General features: G+C 36.6%; 2 protein-coding genes across 5 annotated transcripts; one reads left to right on the forward strand and one right to left on the reverse strand.

Annotated features, from left to right (window-relative positions):
* Positions 1-615: 615 nt before the first annotated feature.
* LOC111805208 (putative phospholipid-transporting ATPase 9) lies at positions 616-9,236 on the reverse strand. Of its 4 annotated transcripts, XM_023690174.1 has the most exons (13): positions 8,562-8,951; positions 7,544-8,059; positions 5,319-6,676; positions 4,966-5,076; positions 4,600-4,876; positions 4,281-4,369; positions 4,090-4,198; positions 3,394-3,603; positions 3,185-3,310; positions 2,981-3,079; positions 2,665-2,856; positions 1,701-2,330; positions 616-1,427 (listed from the first exon to the last, which is right to left on the reverse strand). In XM_023690174.1, the coding sequence occupies exons 2-12, from the start codon at positions 7,940-7,942 to the stop codon at positions 1,710-1,712; spliced, it is 3,591 nt and encodes a 1,196-aa protein (XP_023545942.1). In that variant the 5' UTR covers positions 7,943-8,059; positions 8,562-8,951; the 3' UTR covers positions 616-1,427; positions 1,701-1,709. The 4 variants fall into 4 exon arrangements, with proteins under 4 accessions (XP_023545942.1, XP_023545919.1, XP_023545935.1 ...); XM_023690151.1 differs by having other exon boundaries at positions 618-2,330; XM_023690167.1 differs by lacking the exon at positions 8,562-8,951 and adding an exon at positions 8,446-8,528 and having other exon boundaries at positions 618-2,330.
* Positions 9,199-26,949, forward strand: LOC111805225 (protein CHROMATIN REMODELING 19). Its single transcript, XM_023690188.1, is given in 15 exon segments — positions 9,199-9,325; positions 9,518-9,885; positions 9,888-9,925; positions 9,927-10,070; positions 14,578-14,695; positions 16,006-16,046; positions 16,121-16,371; positions 16,459-16,639; positions 20,317-20,502; positions 20,641-20,814; positions 23,558-23,716; positions 24,838-24,915; positions 25,026-25,162; positions 26,151-26,369; positions 26,486-26,949. Coding segments are annotated over 14 exon segments (2,241 nt in total). The 5' UTR covers positions 9,199-9,325; positions 9,518-9,533; the 3' UTR covers positions 26,649-26,949.
* Positions 26,950-27,383: the final 434 nt, after the last annotated feature.

The raw sequence follows: 27,383 nt of genomic DNA on the forward strand, positions 1-27,383 counted from the left end.
AGGAGCACGTACTCGTGGCCGAGAGAAATCAACTTTTTTTCCTCATATTTTCATGAGTTTTGAATTCTGATAAGCATAATTTTATTTCAAAATATTTCCTATATTTTATTTGAGAATTTGAAATTATAACTTTTACTATCTTCTGCCTGCCTACTCTACTATAATATTGTTATCTATTATTTATGTTATGAAACGCTATTTAATTATATAGTTATTTAAGGGTTATGAATATTCAATTAAAATTTTGTTCGATGTTGCCATTTAAATTGGATAATAAATGATGACGTGGAATTTGAAGTGTTTTACAATGATATCTAAGTAGGTGAGATTCGTATGGGCAGACATAGTTGGATTTTTTAATTGAGTGTAGGTTGGAGGATATTTAATATTAAAATATTTTAGCTTATAAAACGTTTTTAAAATGTGATTTTTCTTAACTAAAATAACATTATTGAAAAAAATTGGTTAAAAAGTTTTGTAGTATTGTGCATGAACATAAAAAAAAATAAATTATTTGAGATAGTTGAATTTCAGTTTTATATTCTAATTTCGTATTGAATTATAACACTTCAGTAAAGTATAGATATGTTGTCATGATGCTACGAGCAATAAAAGTAATAAAATGATACCATGTGATGAGCTAATCAACGTAACTTCGTGAAGGTGAAGTGATTCTAGAATACGACTAAAGGAAGGCATTTAGTTTGCCTCAGCCTTCAACTTAAACATTCCCATCATATCTGTCAAACCCATATGGATGCTACAGAAAAAAGGTAAGAGATTTACAGGAAAGATCCTCTTTCCTACTTTTGTTGCATTCCCAACCACAAAATCCATTTTGAAGACAGGGAACTATTTCCTTAACAAGCAATGTCTTCTTCTTTTTATCATCATCATCTTCTTCTCCACCACCTCTCTTCCGCAACCATGGAAGATCCAAACATGCTAGCACCCGACTGCATTGCCATATGTTGTTGCTGTGAGTGCCTGGCGTTGCAGATCACTCTCCTTTTGTTACTCAAGCTTCCATGGAAGCTCATTCGAAAGACGAGAGAGTTCGCCAAAAGAAGGCTAAGACAAAGACAAAAGGAGGAAAAGATGGTAATGAGTGGTTATAAAGATGAGCTTAGAGGGCTTAGTGATGAAAGATGTATGAGGAATGAAGGAGATGGGTTGGGTTTGAGCTGCTGTATGGAAGAGATTGAGAAGGTTATGGAGGATTTGCAGGAGAAGGGAGAGTTTGGTTTTGGAAGCTTTTGGGGAAAGGGGAATTCAATTTCAGGTTCCTGCAGAGCTGAACAACAATTTTACCCTACAACTGTACACTATCAATCAATTCAAGTAATTCCTTGTACATGAGATGATGGCCTTTCCACTTTCCTCCAAGACTTCAGACCATAATCTTTCTTCATTTCCTGCTGTTTTTCCTGCCAAAATTGATCAAACATCAGAAGAGAGGACAAAAGGGTATAACCTATGGTACATAGAACCCTTTCTTTTTCTTTTTTTTCATTTCTATTGAACATATGATCTTACCCCACCAGATACCTGATCTCTCAGCTCTTTATAGTACAAACTATATAATATTTTGATTCAGAACAGAAGGAAACCAAGCATAATAACAATATTCGAAGCACTTTCTATCAGTATGATAAAGCAGGCTGATGAATCTGTACAAAAATTTCAGAATTCAAACATACAGAAACGATCTATGAATTATCTCTTCTTATTTTGGCTGCCAAACGAGCAGTGAAGCCGACAGTTGTTGGTTTCAACGAGCTTTGCCTGACCATATTGACAAACTCAGGATTGTCTATCTGACCCTTACCATCGTGCCTGATCCACTGTATTTTTTCATGGTACATCGGAAAGAAATTCACCTGTAATGCTGAGTATACAAAGAATGGAATGAGAGTAGAGATCACCACAAATATCAGCAGAACCCAATAAGACCCGGCAGGAGCAAGGGCTTCGAGGAACACACGATATGCATTTCCTGAAATGTTGGCAGGGAAGGCTCCATACATCATCAAAAAGAGGTACCAGATAAAGATTGAAGCCCAGATGAAAATATGTTGCAACAAGGTGAAGTAGCTAACAGAGAGTGCCATCTGCAAGTTGACGACCCAAACAACACATGACAGCATTGTCGCTCCAAGGATATCTCTCCCCACAGTTTTCCCATCGGGGTTAAATGCCTGATGCTTCATTCCATTTGTGCAGAAAAAGAAAATGATCAACGCACTGCACAAACCATTAAACATCCAGCTGAGTATCCGGGCCCAGCTGAAGAGGACATTCTGAACACCTTGCTGGTACAACATAGGAAACTGCCAAATCAAATGTAAAGGTTCAGGATACATCCATCGCACTGGTAACCATTAAATTATTCTCATTTTTCACAATAGCCAGTCTACCTAACAAGGAATACCAGTTTTTAAATTCAAGCATTGTTTAATATTATTTTAGAAGATACAGTGAGATATAAACCTACTTTAATTTTATTACAGATTTATGTTCGTATGGTGCTGAGGATTCATACAATGGTTACCTAGCAATGGTCATCTAGCTCTGTCTATCAATACATGCACGCATACAATACAACTAGGAATTAATGACCCCCAACAAAACCAAGAAAAGAAAATAAAAATGCCACAATTTTACCTTAAGGCAATATCTTGCAGACACGTCCTGGTCAAACACCCCAAGAGCCACAACTGGAAGTGCGGAGAACACAACATTGTAGAGTGACATAAACCAATCGTTATATGCAGGTTGTGCAGAGAATGAAGTGTATGCCTCGTATAAGAAAAGTGTAAAACCAAAGGTAAAATTCTTGTAGAAAAAGTAGCATATCTGCCAAAAAGAAGAGCCAGCCAAAAAGAGAAATGTTAGAAGAAAGATAATTACTTTCAGAAGATCAAATTGACAAAAAATTTAAATATGAAATATGGAATATCCATCTTGGTGAATGAATTACCATTGATGACAATCTCCTGTAGCACCAATGTCCATGTACAAGTAGTAGACGCTCCAAATATCTGAACTGAGCAATCGCAATATCACTCGACATGACAGCCTGAGGTGATCAAATTTGACAAAATACAACCGAAGATATTAGAAACAGAACAAAGGCTGGAGTGAATAACTCGGATATAAATAGCATAATAAGCGCTTTCCATACCTGCATTCCTTCGGCACCACTAATTCCAATGCCAATATCTGCTTCCTGAAGCATTCCAACATCATTTGCGCCATCACCAATTGCTAAAGTTGTTTTCCCCGTTGCAAGTTTAACCAATCGAGTGACCTGATTATTTTTTTTCCCATTGTTGAGACAATAATAATTGAAATGACGCTTTCAAACACCTAGATGGAGATCTAAGCAATTACCATTGCTTTCTGCTTTGGTGATGAGCGACAGCAAATAACAGATGCACATCCAATTGCAAGCTCAAGGAATGCATCCTTCACATCATCCTCTAGAGCATAAGTAAGTGACTTCCCATCAATTATCAATGCATAAGCCTCTGCGCTTCCACTTGATGCAGTGAGCTGAGACCTTGCCCGAGTTATCTTGTGGATGACACTTTCTTTTGATGCCTAAAAGATAATCAGAAAAGTCCTATTAACATGCATGCAACTTAACAATTTCAACCATGTAGAACCACATTTTGAAAATTCCTCAGTCCCAACGCTAGAGATTCCTCACTTCCTCAGTAAAGGAAAACTAAATTCAACATGTATAATCGAAGTACCATAGAAAAATTGTAAAAAAATAGAATGATTTTTATATTCACGTTTCCACACATAACATAAATTCTGCTATCCTAATTCATGATATCAAAGTCAAGTGCTGATATTCTTGAGCCTATGATCTCTGTCTAGGATTTTTTTTCCTTTTTAACAAAAACTGCAAATGGCATTGTTTAAAACTTATAATGTGATTGGGTTGGCCATTGGTCCATCAATTCAATGACTGCCATTAGATTCTTCAACCACAATAATAAGAAAATAAAGTAATAAAATAACTAAATATTCATCATGCATGTAATAAAATGTCAGGGGCCGGGCCATAGTTAGATTTACCTTACTGATCATATCCTTCTCTCCCGTCCTTTCTAAGGCCTGAATTTCTGGTGTTTCCAGAGATACAATAATCTGTTTCATTCCTTGTCTAAGCAAACTGCAGGCAAAACTGGAAATTCCCAAATCTTGCGTAAGTAAAAGTTTGTGCCGCTTATTTAAAAACGTAAACTTTATTTTCTATAAGGCCATACCCAATATTGACCGCAGTCTCCATCTTGTCCCCAGTCAAAACCCAGATCTTAATCCCAGCTTGAGCAAGTTTGTCTATGCATTCGGGGACCTAATAAGCAGAATGGAAATGCAGGAAAGTTCAATTTCAAGACATACTATTAACAGTCAAGAAAGTAAGAAGCTTATGGAAAAGGGTGACGGGAACAAAGACTTCAATACAGGAGAGGGACACATATTCTGACCCTTTCAAACCTCCAACATAGGAAATCCTTCGTTAGGTCACCCTTAAATCACACGAGAAAAGGTATAACCATTAATAAAGCTAAGCCTTCCACTCACTCCATTTTGAAGCTTGTCCTCAACTGCTGTGGAACCAAGAAGAATTAAATCCCTTTCAATGCGATCTGTTACTTTATCAATCAATGAATCCCTCTCTGCACTAACTGAATTCTTAGCTTCATAGAATTGCCTATCAAATAACTTGTATTCCTCCTCATCAAGTTCACGATAAGCAAGTACCAAGGTCCTTAGCCCTGCATCAGCGTACTCATTGATATGGTCCTTCGTTTTCTCTTCAAATTTACTAGCATTCTTGGCAAGCCTCTCAAACATGACACTGCAGGGAAATCACAGTATGATGATAAAACGTAATTAAAGTAGATGTAAGGAGTTGAATGAAGATGGTGCTCATGACAATTCATATACCTGTCAGCACCTTTGCATAGTAATAGTACTTTCCCTTCTTCATCTCTTATTATAACAGACATCCTCTTCCGGGCGCTCTTAAACTCCAGAACATTTAAAAGCTTATATGACCTGTGAAATTTAAAGTTAATAACTACAGCAATAGTCTTGCTAACGCCACTATTCTCGTAGAAAGAATGTGAGAAGTGCTGACCATCAATAATTATCAATTCAAGCACATATAAGATGCAGTAAACAATCAGGCGAGCACGCTAATTCACCTTTCATACATGCACATTAAATGAATTAGAGAAAACTGTTCAACTGGAAAGAGAGGTTCTTACTGAACTTTTTTGCCAAGGCTATAGACTAACCTTTCAACCTTCCTTCCAGACCTAGGATCGAGTTCACGAATCGATATACTTGTCTGTGTCCTCTGGTAGAATTCGAAACCAATTTCTCTGGCAGCAATTACAAATGCTGCTTCATCTGGCGATTCAGCTTCATATGAAACCGTGCCTGTGTTTTCATCAACATCTGGAATAGCTGTTTGACAAGTAGCAAGGAGGCGGAAGAACTTCTGGATGACATCTGCATGAGGTTCATTAACCCAGTTTCCGTTCATAATCCTATTGTCCTTAAAATTAAAGCCTTTGACAGAGGGAGTTGTATCTGTAGCATCCTCATTGTGCTTATAGGTGTTTCCATTGCCATTTCCATAAAGCATTGGCATGCCATTTCTGCTTTCCATAGCTCTCTCAGTTTCAGTGACTCCGCTGCCATAAGCTGTTCCAGCCACAGAACACTTGATAAACTCCATTGAGTTACAGGTCAAAGTTCCGGTCTTGTCAGAGAGTATAGTGTCAACTTGACCAAGTTCCTCATTCAAATTGGAGGTGCGGGCATGTGCTGGTTTGTCAGCTTCTTCATAATACATGTGAATGTCTTGATTGATGAAGATACTCTGAAGAACTTTGACAACTTCTATAGACACATACAAGGATATAGGGATAAAGTAGTTATACAACATCAGTGCTGACAGAAAGTGGAAAATTGCAGCAGCTGGTGCATTTTTGGGATCAAAGTAAATAGTAGAATCATCTGGTCTAAGATACCATCTCTTTGTCCTCCCATTTTTAAGATCATCTTTAGTCATAACTCCGAAGACTATAGACCCAATGAAGGCCAGCATGAATAGACAGCTAAACAACAGATATATAATTTTATCCATCTTCTTCTCAACTTTGCTTCTCTTAGAAGGTGGATCAGTAGAATTCTGAATAACCTTTGAATCATGGCCAGTAAAGACAACAGCCCCATATATATATTCTGTGTTTCGGAGTTTGGAGTCTCTCAGGAGAAGATTTTGTGGAGAAAGTGGATATTGTTGATCTTCAAAGTCCATACTCCCAACAAAGGTATAAAGATTTGCATTTGGGTCTTCACATTTGATTGTAGCCTTAAAGTCAAAAAAGTTAGAATCCTCACGTGCAAATGCAGTTGTATCGAGTGCTTGCTTTACCTTTAAATTTGTTTCCCCATCAAGGTTCATCGTTTCTACATAACAGATTCCATCCTCATAGCAGGATGAAATCAAAAGAAGGTCGGCTGGAAAGTATTGATCCTTTTCAACCTTCACTATATCTCCAACCCTCAAAGTTTTCCATTCAGTATTATCAAAGACTCCATTGCCTTGATGAACTTTAACCATTCTATTATTCACCTCAATATCCTGGATAAATACGCCACTCCAAAAATTAATGAAGTCCAAAGGATTGAGTCATTGACAAAGAACACTCCATTATTTTGTCATAGACTCGTTACAAACTGTGTTCAACAAAATAAATCTTTCTGCAGCAAGGAAGGACATGCCACTTTATTATTATTACTATTAGTTGAAAAGGCCAACTAACTAGGAATCATTTGTCTTTCATCTAAAATAGAGATTTCTAGTTAGTTGACGACCCAAACAACACATCTAAAATCATTTGTCTTCCATCTAAAAGTTCATACGACATAAAGTTCTAGCATTAAAAATAAAAATAATTTTAAAACGTTTATTTCAATATTTTTTAAAATAAATGTCAATATATTCATTGTAAGACACAACATTCAACCTTTTACTTAAAAAAAATATTGGAAGCTTCATTCATTCAAAACAGTTAAAAGTAATTTTCTATTATATACAAAGTTAAACAAGAAAAATGACCTCAACCACATTTAACAAAAAATAGCCCATTTGAGTATAGCATGGGAAGAATTTGGAATTTAATACTGTATTCATAGGATCCCTCAGTATTTCCTCAAATTCAACTAAAATTTCCAGAAGAATTGATTAGACCAGTCATTGTTATAGAAAGAACTTCGCGTTAAAAGACTAGTTAACTTTTAAAAATGTTTTCTTAACTCAATGCTACAGAAAAGAAAAGTAGAGGACTCTGTTATGTACAGCAGTATCTTTTTCATCCTTCAAGATGTTTCCTTATCGTTTTAGAACATTATGCAAAATAGACTGGAGAATATTTCCCATCAAAGTTAACCATCCCTAGCTATCAATCTACAAAATAACAACGGAACGGATACGATCTATAATTGTTACCTGTGCTTTTCGTCTCCAATCTTCAACACCTTCTTTAACCATTGTCGCAATAATGACTGCAATAAGAGGGACAATTGCACTGACAGCAGTATAAGGAGCAAGAGGAGTGAAGGCTAATATACCAGCAATCAAGAAGTAAAAATTAGCCACCCTCCTGAACTGCTCAAACAGCGACTTGGGCACAAAAGTGATGGGTGTGTACTTTGTAGAACTGATAGAGTTGTTAACATAATTACGCATTCCAGCCTCCAAACAATCAGGATCATTACAGAAAACCACCCGGGAGAACCCGAGCATCCCAATTTGTGAATGATCTTCATCTTTCAATGAAGTTCTTCCACAAGCAAATGAATAGATCTTGCTTAGCCTTAGCTTCCTCTTTCGGTTCCCAGTCCTCATTTTCTCCAGGGCCAACACAAACTCTACTCAAGCACCAATACAGACCGCCACCACCAAGAACTGAAATTCCCCAAAGTCTTCAAACCAAACCAACTTGAAGAAACATACAAGTTTCTCCTGCGAAAAAAGAAGTTTATTAAATGATAAATGCAAGCTTCTTTATGTCCAGCAGTAGCACCCCAATAGCAAAAAAGGAAAAAAATTCCCAAAAGTGAAATTTCAAGTCCCCAGAACTAAGAAAACCTAAGTGGCAATCCACTGAGTCAAAAACCCATAAACAGTCACAGCACAAAATCTCGAGCCAACCAATCGAAGAAAGATCTAACAAGCAAAAGAACACAAACCCCACTAAAATCCACTAAAAAATCTGACAAAAGGCAGTGAATCCTAGAAAATTTACACGAAGGTATGGGGAAAAAAACAAAAAGAGGAAAGAAGCAGAGAAAAAGCGCCAAAGTAAAAACACCGACACCAAGAGAGAAAAATCAAACTCTGTGTTTCACCCTTGGATTGAAGAGAATTAATGAGGCGAAGGGCATAAATGATCCAATCGACCAATCAACCAATCAACCAACCGACCAATAGAAGTATAGAATGCAGATGATAGCTTGAGAGATACCTTGAATCGATGAACGAAGACTTTGATTCCATCTCTGGATTTTCTTGACTTCGAAAGACGGCTTTAATTACACTGACGCGTGAGTTCTGCCCCTACACGACATTTTCAATTTCGGTCGTTTCCCGGGAAGGATTAACGGAAGGAGAAAAACTAGAATTTTGTAAAATCCTATTGCGGTAGGAATTTGCATCAACTGGTTAAAAAATTCTCCCAAAAGAAAATCCACACATAAACAGACACCGAGAATCAAAGAATCCAGTGAGCAAAAGCAACGGTCTAAAAAAGGAGATGACGAATTTTCTTGGACTTTTGGTAAATGAACAATGAGCGCTGAATTTCACTCCGCGGGAAATCTCACGCGGCGCGCCAACGGGTTTTTTCAGTCTGTCTCCACTCTCTTATTTATTTCTAGCGTGTGGTGTAAAATCATTCCATTTTGTTACACTTAATTTGTTTTTAACATATTACCGAGTTATCCCAACGCCAACAGGCATTCACATCGCAAAGGGTAAAAAGGGTAAAAAGGGTAAAAAGGGTAAAAAGGGTAAAAAGGGTAAAAGTGGAAAGAAATTAAGCAAAACCCTTACAGAAAATGTTGAGGTGATATTGAGCTTTCAAGTAACTCTCTGTTTCAAGAGTTTCAATCACCGGCTGTCGACGGAAGATGCAGCAGGGCTTAAGCTTCTGTTTGATTCTTCCCGGTTTCTCTGTTGCTATGTTATGAAGCTTCCTTGATCGATTCCGTCTGTTCGTCTTCACTTCTGGTAATCTCCAATTCCATATTTGTCTCCCTTACAACTTGTCTTCGTTGCTGTTGATTCACTCTTTTTTTGTTGATTGAGCCATTCGGCTGTACGTATATCTGGTTGTTCGTTTATTGGAAGCAGTCGTCCCTTTCGCCTTATCTTCTCCATTTTCTCACTGAGACTGTATTCTCTGCCGGGAATTTCTCGCAGGTTCTCCATCACCAGTATGAAGCGTGTCTTCGACGAAATTTCAGATGACGAGTGGTCGAATCACTCCTTTAAGCCCTCTCGTGTCTTCAGCAAGCCGCAGACTCAACCTCCGATCCCTCCTCCGATTGAATCTTTTGCATACCAACCGCCCTCGCTGTATATTTCCGATGATAGCGGTGACGATTGTGTCGTAGTCATGGAAAGTTCCAAGAATTTCAAGGAAAGTTTGGAGGATGACGATGTGGAGGTTGAGGGAGTGAAGTCCTCCACGGTGATGAGTCGTGGCCGTCGATTTGTGGTGGATGATGAAGATGAAGAAAGTGAGAAGGAATTGACCGAGGTTTGTGATGTAAGGTCGACGAGTGAGGAGGAGGAGGAGGAGGAGGAGGAGGAGGAGGACGACAGGGAGGATGAGGATGATGTTGTCGGTATGGCTCTGCGGAAGTGTGCAAAATTATCTGCCGAGTTGAAGAGAGAGCTGTACGGCTCTTCCGTCTCTGCTTGCGAACGATATTCTGAAGTGGAGTCTTCTTCTGTTAGGATAGTTACCCAGGTACTTCTCAATTTATTAGTATCATAAAGGTTTGTTTTTGTGAATATGCATTCCTATGTATACTGTCTTCTTAGCAAGGTAGGAAGCAAGGTTGAACACTTCTATGTGTACGAGTGGTTAAAAAAATCTACGTTTAAGTTCTGTCAAACAATTAGGAAAGTGGACCTTGTCTCGATACAATTACAGTGGACTAAAAATTATTACTTGCAGATTTATGACTCGGTTTTCATACATTTGTTGTATTATGTGTTATGCTTGTCAGAATTTCTTTGCAGTTTAAAATTATGGGACAAGCAAGGATAATAGTGATGAACACGTTGTCTTTTCAAAATATTACGAGTGAACTTTTGTCTTTACCCTGATCTTTTGTTGTCTTCTGTCATCAGACGGTTAGGCAATTTGGTAAAATTTTCTTCCTCTAGCCTTCCTTTCGTCACATCTAATAGGATGAACTACTAATTGACAAAATAGATTGTCCAACACGTTTAGCTTTGTCGAACTAATCATAAAGCATAACTCTGATTTCTGTTGAAGTGGGTGCAATCAACATCTAACTTTTGCAAGTTTTTGTTAAATATGTGTACTGTTTGTCTTTTGTAAAAAGAACTTCATGAGTAGAAATGAAAGAACAAGAGCAAGAATAAAGAACAAAGTCCGTACAAAATTTTGGGCCAGACTTATCGGATGGAGCTCCTCCTGTCGCCATTTTTTTGTTCAATAAGAAACAATTTCATTGACGTGTGAAGTTCATAGAAAAAAAGAAAAGAAAGAAAGCACCATGTAGATTACAAAAGAGTTCTCTAATTTGTTCATCTTATCTAATAAGCCTTTCCTTAGGTCATAACCCCAAATACCTGATGTTATCCCATGGTGAGTAAGATTCAAAAGAAGTTGGCGTCTCAGTAGAGGAGTTTTTTCTTTCTCGCAAGGAGGTAGACTTATCTTGATCTAGTTTCTTTTGAGTGGGATTCCAACCTACTTCCTATCTCTCTTTAGGATCCTGGTGTTGGTTAGTAATATTTTAGAGTAGCTCATGAGAGATTTTCTTTAGGAAGGGAGTGGAGGAGGGGAAAGGGGCACACTTAGTAAAGTAGAAGATTGTGACAAAACTTGTTGACTTCAGGGGTCTAGGGATTGATATTGTGCGAGACCTCAACAAGGCCCTTTTGACCAAATGGTTGTGGTGGTTTCATTAGGAGTGCAGTTCCTTGTGGCATAAGGGTATTGTGAGTAAGAAGGTCAAGGTTGTTGTCGATGCTGGAAAATAATGGCTCCTTTTAGGTTAAAACCTTTTTTCCCAAGCTCATTGTGAAACAAGCAACTTTGGACAAACAAAAATCTGATTATATGGAAAGCATTGTGTCCTATGAAGGTCAAAGTTTTCTTGTGCATCTTCTGTTTTGGGAGGCTGAATACTTGCGGTAGAACCCTAAGAATTCTTCAAAATTCTACTCTTTCCCCCAATTAGTGCATAGGGGCACTTTTTGGGATTTGGTCACTCATTTTGCTTCTACTTGGGATTTGGTCACGCATACTTAAACCAGTTGGACTTCTTTTCTGTAGCCCGTTGGTTTGGAGGGAGACCTAATCTCTCCCTCCTTTTGGAAATTCTCTCTTGTCAGTGAAAGTTATGTTTCTTATAAACAAAAAAGAAGGTTATTGTGAGTAAACTTGGGCGGACCCCATTTTAGTGTATATTGAGTGGAGTCAAAGGCACATCCTAAAACCTTAGAAAAGTTATTATTGAGAGGTTTCCATTCTATTCTCTTTTTTTTATAGCCCAGCTGGGGATGGAAGAGGCATTTTTTCCTAGGAGGATATGTGTTTGGGGGATAGATCTCTTTGCTCTTTATTCCCTTGGTTATTTCATTTGCCCTCAATGAGAAATTGTTTGGTGGTGACTGTCTTGGCTTAGTCCATGTCCTATCCTTCATTGGGGTTTTGTCAAGCTTTGTCTAGCAGGGAAACACTCAATATTATTGATATTCTAACAATGCCTGGTAGTTTTGTTGCTGCCTAGGGAGAAAGAGATATATTCGTATTTGGAACTCTAGCCCTTCTGAAGGGTTTTCTTTTAAACCTTTTTCTTTGTTTAATTATTAGTATTATTTTATGAAAAATCAAACTTTTATTGAGATAAAGATGAGAGAATTCATGGGTATACTAAAAAGCCCATAAAAGACGGAGACACGTGCAAAAACGACCTCCCATCTAACAAAATATAACCGAATGGGTAACTATAGAAAAACTTAGTCACAGACGCCCAAAGGGAGACATTTAACCAAGTGCAGAACCCCACCTTACTCAAGGGCCTCTCAAACCCTCTAAAAATTCTATTGTTCCTTTCTACCGAAAGCTCCTAAATATAGTGCACATCCTAGCATGCATAACCTTCCTTTCTCACAAAAAGGAGGATGAAGAAGGAACTCCTTGATCATCTCATTGCAGCCTCTATGCTATGCCAAAAGGCCCTGTCAAGTTGGGAACTCCTGAAAACCATATCCAAAGTATTAATTCTACCGTGGAGAACCTTGCCAAAGCAAATTTTTTTTACCTTATTTGGAATATTCATCTTCCACAGCAAGGCATGACCAATTCACTTAAGGAAGAGGGGATCACAAAGTAGAGAAAAAAGAATTTACACGAGAATCCTCCAGAAGGGCAAGGGTGCTGAATACGGACATCCCTTCTTCTAGGGTTATAATGAGACTCCCTATGCATCAATAGACGATTGATGACATCCAATATTTCCCTATCCAGTAAGGCACGACTGAATCTCAACAAAGGAGTGGAGTAAGGCTACAAAATTGTTGCAATAGAATGATTTCTGAACGAGGGAATAAAGAGTAGGGGATCTATCTCCCAACCACTTATCCTTTGAGAAAAAGGTGTTACTCCCACCCCACTTGAGTAACAAACGTAAAGAGAGATAAAAGGAAACTCTTCACTGATATCTCTCCAAAGGTTTCTAGATGTGCCTTTTACCCCACTCGTAGCCCATTCAAAAGGGGACAATCCATGCTCACAATAACTCTATGCCACTAGGAATTAGACTCCTAATGAAGCCACCACAACCATTTAGCCATCGAAGCCTTGTTGTGGGCTCTCACATTCCCTATCCCTAAGCCTCCAAAGTCGATTGGATTTGTCACCATCTCCCAAGAAGGTTATCCATAGGAGAATTAACAACTTGGCTAAAGTTTTGTGGAGGGTTTGTGGGCTTTCACATTCTGTATCCCTAAGCCTCTAAAATTGATCGGATTTGTTACCGTCTCCCAAGAAGGTTATCCATAGAAGAATTGACATCTTGGGTAAGGTTTCAAGGAGGGTTCCCAACTTGATGGGCCTGTTGTGTGGGCATCTTGCATTGCATGTTCTTTGAGAAGGGGTAAATGGGGGAGCTGCGTTTGGTTAGATGGGAGATGGTTTCAAGGCCGTTGAGCTAGGGTTGGGCATTGGGAACTTGAGACATCAGCGTGTGGTGTTGTTGTAGTAGAATCTAATTTTTTAGAGAAGAGTTTCATTTGGTGCTTAATTTTGTTTGAAGAAGAGGCTTTTTCTTTTCCATTTTAATGATAAATTTGTAATATATTTTAGTTTGTTTCTCAAAGAATCTTTTGCCACATGATAAGAAAATATAAAATTTATTTTAATAACAGATCAACAAAATTAATATCGACAGATAAATAAAAAGATGCTCAGTTAGCTTTGTGTTAGAACAGCTAACAAAGAACTATTTTTAAAAACCCAACGGTTTTAATTGTAGGATTTGAAAATCCAGAGACTAAATGGGCATGAGGATGAAGACTAAGGTGTTTTTGAAGTAGAATCTAATTTTGTTAAGAGTTTCATTTGGTGTTTAATTTTGTTTGGAGGAGAGCCTTTTTCTTTTCCAGATTAATGAGTAGTTTTTGCTACATGACAAAAAAAAATATAAAATATATTTTTAATACCAGATCAACATAATTAATATTGACAGATAAATAAAAAGATGTTCTGTTAGCTTTGTGTTAGTACAGCTAACAAAGACCTATTCTTAAAAACCCAACGGTTTAAATTGTAGGAATTGAAAATCCAGAGACTAAAAAGGCATGAGGATGAAGACACTTGAGGTAAATATGTAATTTGTCTGATATTAATTCATTCTTCTGAATGGACGTCCCGTGTTATGTTTGGACTAAAAAGCCACCAATTCATCTATTCACCGTGCATAAGAATGGATTTTTTGATTTAATTCATTACACTACTTTTACTTTTGTGGAGGAAATATTGATATTCTTTCGGCATCATATCTGATTCTTCAATCTTTGCGTTAAAATATTTCTTGGTTTCTGAGTATTCTAATACTTACAGTATATTGTGTTTTTTTCTTACACTTAATAATCTTTGTCATTGTTGATTCTATTGATTTATTATCCCAAATTTAAAAATGAGGAATTTCAAGGCACAATATCTCGCTCCTTGAAGATAAAAATGCAATGTAATGAATTTTAATATCCTAATATAGGATGATATTAATGCGGCTTGCAAGGCTGAAGATTCTGATTTTGAGCCTGTTCTCAAGCCATATCAGCTGGTTGGCGTGAACTTTCTTCTTCTTTTGTATCGTAAGGGAGTTGGTGGAGGTAATGAATACTGCTCGAATGCTCTTGTCATCATTATGCGTAACACATAAATATGTAGTAAATACCATGGGTAACAACATCATGTTGACTTGTACGTCTGATTCAAATTTTACCATGCTTGTTAAAGCTGTCAGTGACAACTCTGAAATTCTTCATTTGTATTTTGATGATGATTTTGTGCAATTAAGAGAAAACAGATGGACTTAGCCTTCTCAATTATCATTCTTCAATTAGGTGGGTTTTTTTTTTATAATTTTTTTAATAAGGGACAATTTCATTGATATTTGAAATTTACAAAATGGATGTATTATCCCTGATGTTTACAAAAAAAAAAAAAAAAAACCTTCCNTCATTGATATTTGAAATTTACAAAATGGATGTATTATCCCTGATGTTAAAAAAAAAAAAAAAAAAAAACCTTCCCAATTTACTGTAAGGGATATATGACCATAGGAAACAAAACTATTAGACAATTTATACCAAGATATAGCATGGTAAACAATATTGTTGAAGAGCTTTGCATAAATCTGTCTTCTCTGTAAATGTCTCTTTGATTTCTTTCTTTCCATAAATTTCATAAGAAAACTATAATGAGATCAGGACTTTAGCATTCTTGAAAGGGTTGTATGTTAAGGCCATTAGGAGTGAGATGTCATCTTGTCCAGAAATTTTATCATGTGCGTGAGGATCACCTTGTCTGCTCTCTAAGGTTTTAAATAATAGAATTGTTGAGCATGGATTGTACGATCCTATTTATCATAAACCAATCGTCATGGAAATGTTTTCGAGTAATGGTCACAATTTTATCCCATACAATATGAATGGGGGAAGCTCAATGTTGATTGTTTTGCCCGTTTGCTTCAAGATCAAGAGGTTTTTTCTGACATTTGTGAGGCTGGAGAAGATATTTGTGACAATTTTTTCTGACAATGTTTTGCCCGTTTGAATTTTTGAACATTTGTGGCAACTTTTAGTAGTAAGCAAGGGATGTGAGGTTGGAGAAGATATTTGTGGTCTAGCTTTCTATTTTGAGGCTCATTAGAATTTGGTGGTTGGTCGTGTTTTTTGGTGGTCAGCGAGGGTAGTTTTTTCAGACTTTTTAAATGAACAGCATGAGGTTAATTGCTGTTCTGTAACTTTACTTTCTTTTTTCTGATTCCATGTTACGGGAAATTAGGCTTGCTGTAATTTAAAAGTCCATCAGTGTTGTCACAACCAGTTGAGGAAATAACTCCTATGACTTTGTTTGATGATTTTTGAGTTTGTACCATGGATTAGCTTTAATACCTTTCAATTTTCTCAATTTGCAGCTATACTTGCGGATGAGATGGGTTTGGGGAAGACAATTCAGGTTGGTACTTGATATTTCTGTTAGCAATTATCATTTTGATGCCATTACTTTATCTTCAATCCTTCTGATGGCAGGCTATTACATATCTTGTAATGTTGAAATATTTGAGCAATGATTCGGGGCCTCATCTAATTGTATGCCCTGCATCTGTTCTGGAGAACTGGGAAAGAGAACTCAAAAAGTGGTGCCCATCCTTTTCTGTACTCCAGTATCATGGGGCTGCCCGGTCGACATATGCAAAGAAATTGAGTTCTCTGGCCAAGTCGGGGTTGCCTCCTCCATTTAATGTTCTTCTTGTTTGTTATTCTCTTTTTGAAAGGCACAGGTCAATATTTTCCTTTTTTAATTTATTTTTAAAGTTTATTTTGTTATATGCGTTTGTATTAGTTCTTATCTTGGATGGTATCTACAGTTCCCAGCAGAAAGATGAACGTAAAATTCTGAAACACTGGCAATGGAGCTGCGTTCTTATGGATGAGGCTCATGCCTTGAAAGATAGAAACAGTTATCGGTGGAAAAATTTAATGTCTCTTGCACGTAATGCAAAGCAACGGTTAATGTTGACAGGGACACCGCTTCAGAATGATTTACATGTACTAATCCACTGTTGTTATTACTTGACCATTTTCTTTTTATCATGCAACACACCAATGTACTTAAGTAGATCAACTAGTAATTCTGTTCGTTCTATGATTTTGTTTTTTGTTTTCTAGTGCGTTTTATGTTTATGAACTAGGAATATGTTAAAATGCGATGAAGCATTTATCAATTGTCTTTTGAGGACTTAAATGGCCTTGAACTAAATGTTTATTGTAGATATTGACAAATATGTCTATGACAGCTAAACGAAAAAGTATTAGGAATATTAGCTCTTTCCCTCCAGTATTCCTCATAGGTACCAAACATAGCTTGAATCATTTTTGTTAGAAATACCTTCATGAGTAAAAAGGGACATCGAGTCTAGTCGTAGAACCTCATCTCCAAGATTAATCATCTCATGATCAAAATATTTTTCTTCAAACACGCGGTGGATCTAGAATCTTTTCTTGAGAAGAAACCTGTCTTGATACCATGATAATCCCTAGTCGCTGAAGTGCAGAACTACCATTTTAAAAAAATTTCAGTATTTCTGCAACAGTTATTTCTAAGTGTCAATCAACTTTAGTATATTTCACAATAGACCTCAACCCGATGTCAATTTTGGTACTTATTGTATATAATTGGCTGGTAAAACCTGATGTTTCATCAACCTTTTCATTTGTTCCCAAGTCTTGATAGGATAGTTTCCATGCTTTTGGTGATGTCTTCACAGATAAACCTGCATTCTTGGTGTTTCTTGAGGAACGATAGGCAGTTCTTGAGAGTTTCTTGGCTGTTGGAGTTGTTGGTTGGAGTTTTCCCTTTGAGGAATGATTTTGGGTCTTGCTCTGTTTTCTTGTGTTTGTGGTAGAGGTGGGTATTGGTTAACTTGGTTGCCGTTACTAGTGTAAATTATCTTGCTCATGTGTCTTCTTCATTTTTAGAAAGGTTCATGTGTCTTCTATAATACAAAATGGCTAACTAAATCCCTAGATACTTGGCAAATATATAGAAAAAATAAATCTAACTGAATACCAAGACACTAGGTAATTATACAGGAAAATATATCTAACTCAAACCCTGAATATTAGGCATATACATAATTAAGGTCATTCCTTCAACAGTTGTTAGTTGATCCAACTCTAGGGACATGTTCTTTTGTAACTGGTGAATACCATGGATAGAACTCTCGACTGACAGCAAGCATCGAGTGATGGTCTTCAATTATGGGGAGGTAGGTTTCTTTCCTGTCCGCAGGTTCAAAGTTCTTGGAGCTTTGATACCAATTTGGTGTGGACCAGTTTGGAGAGAATTTAATTAATGTTCAACTAACTTTCAAATACAAAACAAAGCCCTTTATAAAGGAACAGCCTGACTTGTCATTCAACCTACAGTAAATAATAAAAACAAAGATAAACTGGCTGGTGAATACAAAAAGACAGAAAAACCAAGTTATGAACCATATACATCAAGATTGGAGCCATACGTATTCTATGGGATGAAAATAAAGTTGCTGTCAATGAAGTTCTTAAAGGAGAGAGAAGATCCTTAGGGTCAGAATTAAGGCCCCTGCATCCGTATTGTGAGGTACCCTGCTACATCCCTCTGGATTTTGCTTCGTTTAGTATTCTCTAGAAACGAAGCTTTCTTTCTTCCCTCAACCTTCAGTGTGTTCATATGTGGGGGAAATGGTGAAAACTAATTTCACCATTTCTTCTTGTCCTTTTGCTGCTTGCTGTTGGTCTTCTCTTCTCAAGATTCAATTGGTGTTTGATAACGTGCAAGTTGAAGGTTTTGCAAGACAGACTACTTTATTTTTTTGGGAGGTGTTTGATTCTCAGCTTGCTAGGGTCTGTAGAGAGATGATTAAGGAGTTACGCCTCCATCTGCCTTTTTGGAGAAGGTGATGTCTTTGTGTTAAATGAATGTTTGTGCAATTTTATGGAGTTTGTGGGGGGAGAGAAATGATTTGAATAGTTTGGTTCCTTGTTAGGTTCTTTGTCTCTTTGTGGCATGCCACTTTTTTGTAATTATCTGTGAGATCTTCGATGTGGTTGATTGGAGGCATTTTCTTTAATTGGTCTCCCTTGCTGTTTAGACTTGGTTTTTCACATTCTATTGTACTCTTTCTTTTTTTATTGGTGAAAGGTTTGTTCTTCATAAGACAACTAATATGCAAGTTGGAGTGTCCTACAACTATTATATGGTCCGGACTTATCTTGACATGGTCATCTTCTTTGGGATAATGTTGTCAAGCATTTAATTGTAAGCTATGGTTCAATTTGAGAAGAATCAAAGGTTCTTTTAAGACAATTCTAATGTTTGGTTGGAAAGATGTCATCACTACTTTTAAAGCCTTTCTTTGGTGTACTCTTTCTAATTTGTTTGCTCAATTTTCCTATTGATCTTTATTTGAATATAGCTGCATTCATTTTTCCTTACTAGGATTCTTGTTTTAGTTTACTTATGTAATTTTCTTTCCCTAGTGAGAGTTTGCTTCATTTGAACATTTTTGTATCTTTTCATTATTTCAGTGAGAAGTTCATTTGTAAACAAATATGTTCAATATCTCTTTTACAACAAGGTTCATTTGTAAACAAATATGTTCAATATCTCTTTTACAACAAGGTCAAGTTTTTATTTTTTTATTTTTTGTTTTGGAGCTGTCATCCTTGCATTAATACCTTTGACAAGCTAGTCCCATGGTTATGCATTTCTCCTATCTACTGCTTCGTGTACAGTCTGTGCAGAATCCCAAATCCACCTTTTTAGTAACTGCACCTATGCCACAAAGTTCTGGATTTTCTTACAAGACACCTTTGGATGGAAATTTCCTAGACCCTGAGATATCTTTACTCTCATTTCTCTATTGCTGATTGGTCATATATTGAAAAAGGACAAGCAGATCCTTTGGCTTAATCATGTTTGAGTTTTCGTGTGGAATTTTTGGTTGGAACGCAATGCCCATATCTTCACAGATAGAGTTGTAATATGAACTATATTATTGAATCCACATCTCTTTTAGCTATTACTTGGAGCAAATTGTCTCCTCCTCTTCGTAATTATAGCTTATCTACCCTTCTAATCATGGAAGGTGTTTTTTCGTAATTATTTTCCAATCGGATCTTCTTTTATGTTCCACTTTATCATATCAATCAATATTTATGTTTTTTCTCCAATATTACATAATTTTTTTTTTGTAATGTTTTCTTATTTTCGCAAGTATAAGGGCATTCTTGTAATCTCTCTGGCATAGTTGAGTTTCTTCTACATTCCAAGGACCAAAACCTGCTAGGTTACTGATGGAAACGTTACAAAATCAGTGCTAAGAACGATAGGAACTTGTCTTAACCCCTAGCTCTCCAACCACAAAACTCACAATCAGCTCAGTTAAACTCCTTGCCACTGTTAAAATCTGTGGATTCCATCCTTTCTATTTTTTGATTTCTTACAAGGATGACAGAAGAAGATACAGGATGAAACTAGATCAGTCTGGAGTTTTTGGATTTTCTTCTTTGGATTTATGTTGCTATGGACTAGTAGACTATCTTTGTTTTTGTTGTTCTTGTCCAAAGAATATTATCACATATCTGATTTGCGATCTGTGTCATGGTGTGCCTGCAATTTTAAAACAATACTGTTTTAATCCGCGCGATTATTTTATAGCTCATCTGATAGGCTTTTGGTCCAGGAGCTGTGGTCACTGTTGGAGTTTATGATGCCCAATCTCTTTGCTGCTGGGGATGTGGACTTGAAAAAACTGTTAACAGCTGAGAACAATTCTTTGGTTAACCATATGAAATTCATTTTGGGTCCGTTTATTTTGAGGCGGTTAAAATCTGATGTTATGCAGCAACTTGTTCCAAAGATACAGCAGGTATGTCGGAACTTCTTTTTCTAATATTATTGTTGTCTCCTTTCAACTTTGCTCCGGTTCATTTTTGGTATTTTTAATATTCTTCCTTATAATTTTTTAATTATATTTATATCTTTATTACTGAAAAATACGCTGCAGATTCAATTTGTTGCAATGGAAAAGCAACAAGAAGATGCCTACAAGGATGCCATTGAAGCTTATCGAAATGCTTCACGTGCTCGTATTGATAGGAAAGCCAATACTAATTCAGATAACATATATGGTGTTCTTCCCCGTCGTCAGATATCTAATTATTTTGTTCAGTTCCGCAAGGTGCGTAAGACATTTTCTGCTTACATTTCCTTGACTCATTAGTTTGTGTTTTGTTGATTCAATTGGCTCCAGGAGAAATCAGTTGTTCTGATACATATTTGGTCATTTATGGCAAAATGTCGATGAATAATATTTTGAAAAATTACAGGATAATAAGAATTTACTGATCAAATTGACGACCTCTGATTAAGAAGAATGAAAGGACATATTCATTTAGCATATTTATGAATTTAATCCCAACCGCATAATTTGATTATGAAATTTTGTCTTTGTAGAACTTGCAATCTTTTGTAAGATTGACCTTTATAGTGAAAAATATTACTGTGGGATTAGACCTTGCCTATATAAATAAAATTTGACAATTCCGAATTTAAACTCCTGTCACTAATATTTCTATTTCGGTAAGAAGTTCGTTACTCATAAGGATTTTGTACAGAACCATAAAATACCAACATCTTCAAAAGCTAGATTGACCAAACCATTGTTAGGCTACTTTTATGTTATTTTGTACCCCTTGAGAGAGAGTCACAGAAGGGAAATATTTCCTTTGGCAGACCAAATCTCATTGTAACTTTCTTTCAAGACATGCATGATCATCAAACCTTATGCCTCCAAGCTCAGAAATGTGATTACTGTTAGTGTGGCAGAAAGTAAGACCATTTATTGGATAGAACGAAATATGGAGACATGGATTTAAGGAATGCAAACCTTGCGCTTTGACAAATTTGGTTGGGAAGGGGTGATGCACAAAAGTTTTGGTTTATTGGTGTAAACTGCGGGATGTAAAATGGACTCTCAATTAAAAACTGTTTCAAATCATAGATTGGATTACTGAAACAACGTTGGAAATGGAATGTTAAGGAATCTAATAGGATGAAAATAGTTATATGGAACTTTCTTTATAAGGGAATGGAGATGATGTTGACATGACAAGAAACAACTTTTCATTGATATATGAAAAGGAAGGAAAGAGTCCAACGATACAAGTTCCCAATGGGGACAAAAAAGGACGATACAAAATCATCTTTGTTCTGGAAGTGAACCCGTCATGTTCACTTTCTTGATTAATTCTCCTTATATCCATCTAGTTTGAGTAGTCTTTAATAAATAAAACTCCATGATTAAATTCTCGTGCTACAACGGTCTAATGCAACAATATCGTGAAAATGGAGGGAATTTTTTCTCATATTACCATCCTTTACTTCAGCTTTTGTTGGGATGAATCCACAATTTTTCTCTACTTCTATTTTGGCGGCTGAATAATCAAGGAGATTAATTGTTTGGGAGGAAATGCTCATTAGACCATTGAAGTGCTGTTCTATTGCTTCAAAGAAAGGACGTTTCCAATATGACAAAGGTCAATTCAGAGATCTATCCTTTGTAGCTCTTTATGAATTCCAGGTGGGAGTGTTTCTTGTTGGACCAATGGTTAATTTTCAAACGAAGATTGTCAATAAGCCACCAGAATCATCAAAAGTTATTCCCAAAAAACCATCATATAAAGCCTTGTTATCCAATAGATTTAGTAAAATTTGTTGCAAGTATAAACTATTTTCTCCTAATTCTTTATTTTTTTTAGAGAGCTACATGTGCCTTTTCTGATGATTTGTACATAGACTTGGTCAAACTCATTGTTGAGGCCGGCCATAAAATCATAGACATGATCTGCCTTAATAAATTTTCAGAATTTCGACATCTACTCTGCAATCCATCTTGAATACCTGCTAATAATCAACTTCCTACCACAATGTTTGTAGGGCATTGGCATATTCAGACAATTTTTTCCTTCTTGCTTCATTGTTCCGGTCATGATCTTGCTTTCATGGATCTGAGAGTATCTCTAGCCCTAGAATATAGTTCGATAAATGAAATTCTATATGGCTTTTGCATTTTGTAAAAACATATATGTATCACTGATGGATGGCTCTGTAGTTCCATTGTCATGACATTATCATGGAGTCTTTCTTGTCCAATGCAGTAAATCCAAGATTCATCTTTGCTGGTCCTAGTCTAATGATGTGCCATTGTTTTCCTTTTCTCTTATGGTATATCCGCACAATTTGAAATATTTGAGAATATTTTTTCGTCAAGTTGGTATGACAATCAGAGGGGTTGAAGGTCACCCTTCTTTTAGGTTGTAGGAACTTCCTCTTCTAGTGATGAGATTTTTTTTATTTTCGACTTGATGAACTGGTGAGTCTTAGTTTGGAGGAAAAATAAGTCTTAAACAAAATTTATCCAAGTAACAATCGAAAAAGTCCTTCCATGCTCAAAAGTGGTATGCTTGCGGAATATTGATGGTTTACTACTTGAAGTGATGGTGAGCTTGCAGAAGAGTGATCGTTTGCTGCTTGAAGTGATGGTGGGCTTACTAGATTAGGGAATATTGGATGATGTGTTGAGTGGGCTCGCAAAATTAGGAACGTAACTTGAGGTTAGGAGTACACAAATCTTCCTTAAATCAAGTTCATTCTTTCAACAAGTTCTGGAATTGAAATAGTCTTCTAAATAGTTTGCACCTTTTTCTCAGTGAGCAAGCATTGTTCACATTTTCCACGAAAAACTAGAAATCAATATTATGTATGCAACAACTCAACTATGCTCTTGAATCAAAAATCAACTTTCAATAATGAAGTCACATACTAGGACAGTTGATAAGTGGAAGACTGAATGGAGAAAATTCTATATAAATGTATGTGTATATTTTTGCTACTTTTCCTTTATCTTCTATTTCTTGTTTCAGATTGCTAATCATCCTTTACTGGTGCGGCACATTTACAATGATGAGGATGTTGTTCGTTTTGCTAAAAAGTTACATCCTTTGGGTGCATTTGGCTTTGAATGTTCCGTGGAAAGGGTAGTTGAGGAACTTAAAAGTTACAATGATTTTTCCATTCACCGGGTACTTATTTTATCATTCATAATTACTTTTATTTAGTTTGCTTTCATATATCAACGGTCTAAATTCACATCTTAGTTTATATTTAAATTATTATGATGACAGAATTAATATGATATGTTTTTATTGCTTTCTCTCTTTCACGAATTGATATGATATATATTGAGGAACAGAATTGATATGATATATATCAACGGCCTAAATCCTCCATTGTCATCTTGTCCTAAAAAAATTCCAAGGTTTCTCTCCTCCCAAGTTACCTAGCGGATAGTTCCCACAGCACATATCCGTAGGATTTTGGCTTTTCCCTTTTGAGCTGCCCATCAAAGCTTCCATGAACAATTGTCCACTCTACTCTGTAAATAAAACGAGAGACCCAATTCTTTGAAGATAAAGGTTCAATATTTGTCGGCAAAGGGGCAGTGAATGAGTAAGTGAGCTAAGTCCGATCTGGCGCCAACATCATCCAAAAGTGTAAGCACACCTCCACAAAAGCTCCACCCAGGGCGGACAACTTAAAGAATGCAATGTAAACTCTCTGTAGCCTCTGCTTATACTTGATAAGTGTGGTCCAAAAACCTTGGAGGTTAGGATGCCATCGGGGCAGGGCAGGATGGGATTGCTTCTCCACTTTCTTGGGGCAGGCTCGGGGTTACCTCCTAGAAGGGAGCACGTTCATGCTATTGTGTTGAAAGAGAGAAGCTACCCTGTGAATGTGAGGTCGTAGTGATATCCACAGAATGAAAAGGTTGAGATCAAACCATTCAGAGTTATCTGCGGAGATATTAGCAACAGACATCTTCCAACCCATCCACAACTCAATTTTTCAGTTTTGTTTTACTAGTATGCAAGAAACATGTTAGTTGGCTGTTCTGTGTGGATTATCGAACATTTAACAAAGAGATGGTGTTGGACAAATTCCCAAATCTCGTGATTAATGTGCTGTATGGTGCCATCACATGAACTGACCATTTTTCTTTATTTTCCATTTATTTCTTCTGTTCAAGTTTCTTTGAATCATGGAACTAAATCGTTCTTTTCATTCTTCCTTTCTAGTTGACATTAATGATAGAGCCTTTTGTTTCTCTTTGGTTGTGATCTATTTTCCAATCATCTATTTGCAGTTATTACTTTCGTATGGCATCACTGACAGAAAGGGAGTTCTATCAGACAACAAAGTGCTACTTTCAGCTAAGTGTCGGGTATCTATTTACCACTTCTGATGCATAAGTTATTTGGATTTTGATTTTGTGCTACTTGTCTAATTTTTCATTAAAAAAATTCGAATTGAGTTACTTTGACAATAATACAGGAATTAGCGCAACTACTTCCTTCACTGAAGCAAGGTGGACATCGAGTTCTTATTTTCAGTCAATGGACATCAATGCTCGACATCCTGGAATGGACATTGGATGTGATTGGGTTAACTTATAGACGACTTGATGGAAGGTACCACTTCATCTGTATATAATCTTGGCCTTCCATAGTTGTACCAGAAAGCATTAAAATAACTAGCATGTACCTTTTCTATGTTCCAATCTACATTTGTGAGAGGTAGGCAAATAGTTTAATCAAATTCCATAGCCGATGATTTGAAACCGTTGAAGACTACAGAAGCAGGAATGGATGAGGGATCAATGGCTTTTAAGCTTGCCCTTATGATAAGGTGGATTGATATTTCTTCAATGCGGTGCTTTGGCTTAAGGTTTTGGGGTGACCTACTGATCAAATTGGAATGATTTGATAGTTATATGGAAATTGATTTTCAACTTAGGCCATCCTTGAACCCTACAAATGCTTTAGGCTCATATTTTATTCGGAGATGATACCCCTTTAATTTACATTACAACATTTGATGGCTTTTTTTGTGAACTATCATCAACTCCGGCCATCCTCACTCTTCAAGTGCTTTTAGGCTCATATTGTATTGGATATTACTCCCCATAAAATAATCACGTACAAAATTTACGTGCTTTAGGCTCATATAAGGATATTCAATCTCTGTTTAGTTACATCAGTCAACAACCCTTATTATGCCGAACTTATTACTTCGTTATTTTCTCTTGAATGCAGCTTTCCTCTTAGAAAAATCCCAAAGTCCGCAGCATATTAAGAAGTCGGGACCCTTTTGTCATTCACTCATTTACACATATTTTTAACTGTTTTCCTTTTAGAAAGCTATCATAGGAACCTGGCAATGAAACTTCTGCTCAGTTTTTTTCCGGAAATCTACATTATATATTGTAACATTCTAATTATTCCTGGTAAAAATTTAGGCCTACATTGTTTGTACTCCTTATGTAGTACCGCTCTTTGCTTCGGTATAGCAATATTGAATTTTTTGAAAAATCTTATGCATCTAGGATCAAATTACATTGGACGTCTGTTTGTGGTGCCCTGGGATTTACTCTTTCTTGGAATTCTTTCTCTATGACAGCACGCAGGTAGCAGAACGACAGACAATAGTTGACACTTTCAATAACGACACTTCGATATTTGCATGTTTGCTTTCTACTAGAGCGGGGGGACAGGGCTTGAACTTAACTGGAGCCGATACTGTTGTCATTCACGACATGGATTTCAATCCACAGATTGACCGTCAAGCAGAAGATCGTTGTCATCGAATTGGCCAAACCAAACCTGTCACTATATACAGGTATTCCTACACCACTGTTCCATCAAATTCTGCTCTACTTTTCTTCATTACAAAATTTGAATTCTAGGCACCTGGAGAGCAGATGTTTGACTTCATGTACTCTGAGTCTTTTGCAGGTTGGTCACCAAGGGGACAGTGGATGAAAATGTCTATGAGATAGCAAAAAGGAAGTTAGTCCTTGATGCTGCAGTTCTGGAATCAGGTATCGAGATGGATAACGAGCGCGAGTCATCTGAGAAGACCATGGGGGAGATATTATCAGCAATTCTTCTTGGTTAGAGATTTTGTCACCGACAATCCTTGCTTCCATGTAGCCAAAGTCCAGACTCTTATTCTTAACCGTTCGTGCTTGATAGTTTATTAATGCCTCATTGGTGCACATACGAATAGAGCTATGAAAGGTGTTAGTTTGTCCAATATCAAATAGATGTAACATCACTAATGGCAACTAGTTTTAGTTTAGGTTATACACACATGTAACGTATTGGAGTTGGTACTTCTATAGAACCAGAAGTTTCTTTCTGATATTGGGCTGACTATTGGTATTATTTTATTTTATGTTATTTACATTGGAGGGTCACGGACTAAACCAATACTCTTCATTCAATATTAGACCTTATACTTCAAATATTCAAATTTATTCATAATTACAACAAATATTAAAAGTAGTCTAAACCATTGGTTTATCGGTCGCATATTCACACGTGGGCTATTTTTTTTCTTAACGGAATTAGTATTATTATTTTGTACAAACATAAAAGGATTCTCAAAATGAAATAATAATAATAATAATGAAAAAGAAAATTTGTTAGATAAAGAAAAACAATAATGTATGAACACGTGAGGCAACAGTGAAATGAAAATGTTGTCATAAGAATATTGATAAAAAGAAAAAAGGTTAGAAGATGATGACGTGAAGATGGCGATGGAGTGGAGGGTCTCTCATGGCAACCTGCGTGTCACAACTTGTCTCTACTTTTACGCTCAAGTCCAAAAGAAAACCTCACATAAAAG

Source organism: Cucurbita pepo, chromosome LG01 (genome assembly GCF_002806865.2).
Source record: "Cucurbita pepo subsp. pepo cultivar mu-cu-16 chromosome LG01, ASM280686v2, whole genome shotgun sequence".
NCBI lineage: Eukaryota > Viridiplantae > Streptophyta > Magnoliopsida > Cucurbitales > Cucurbitaceae > Cucurbita > Cucurbita pepo.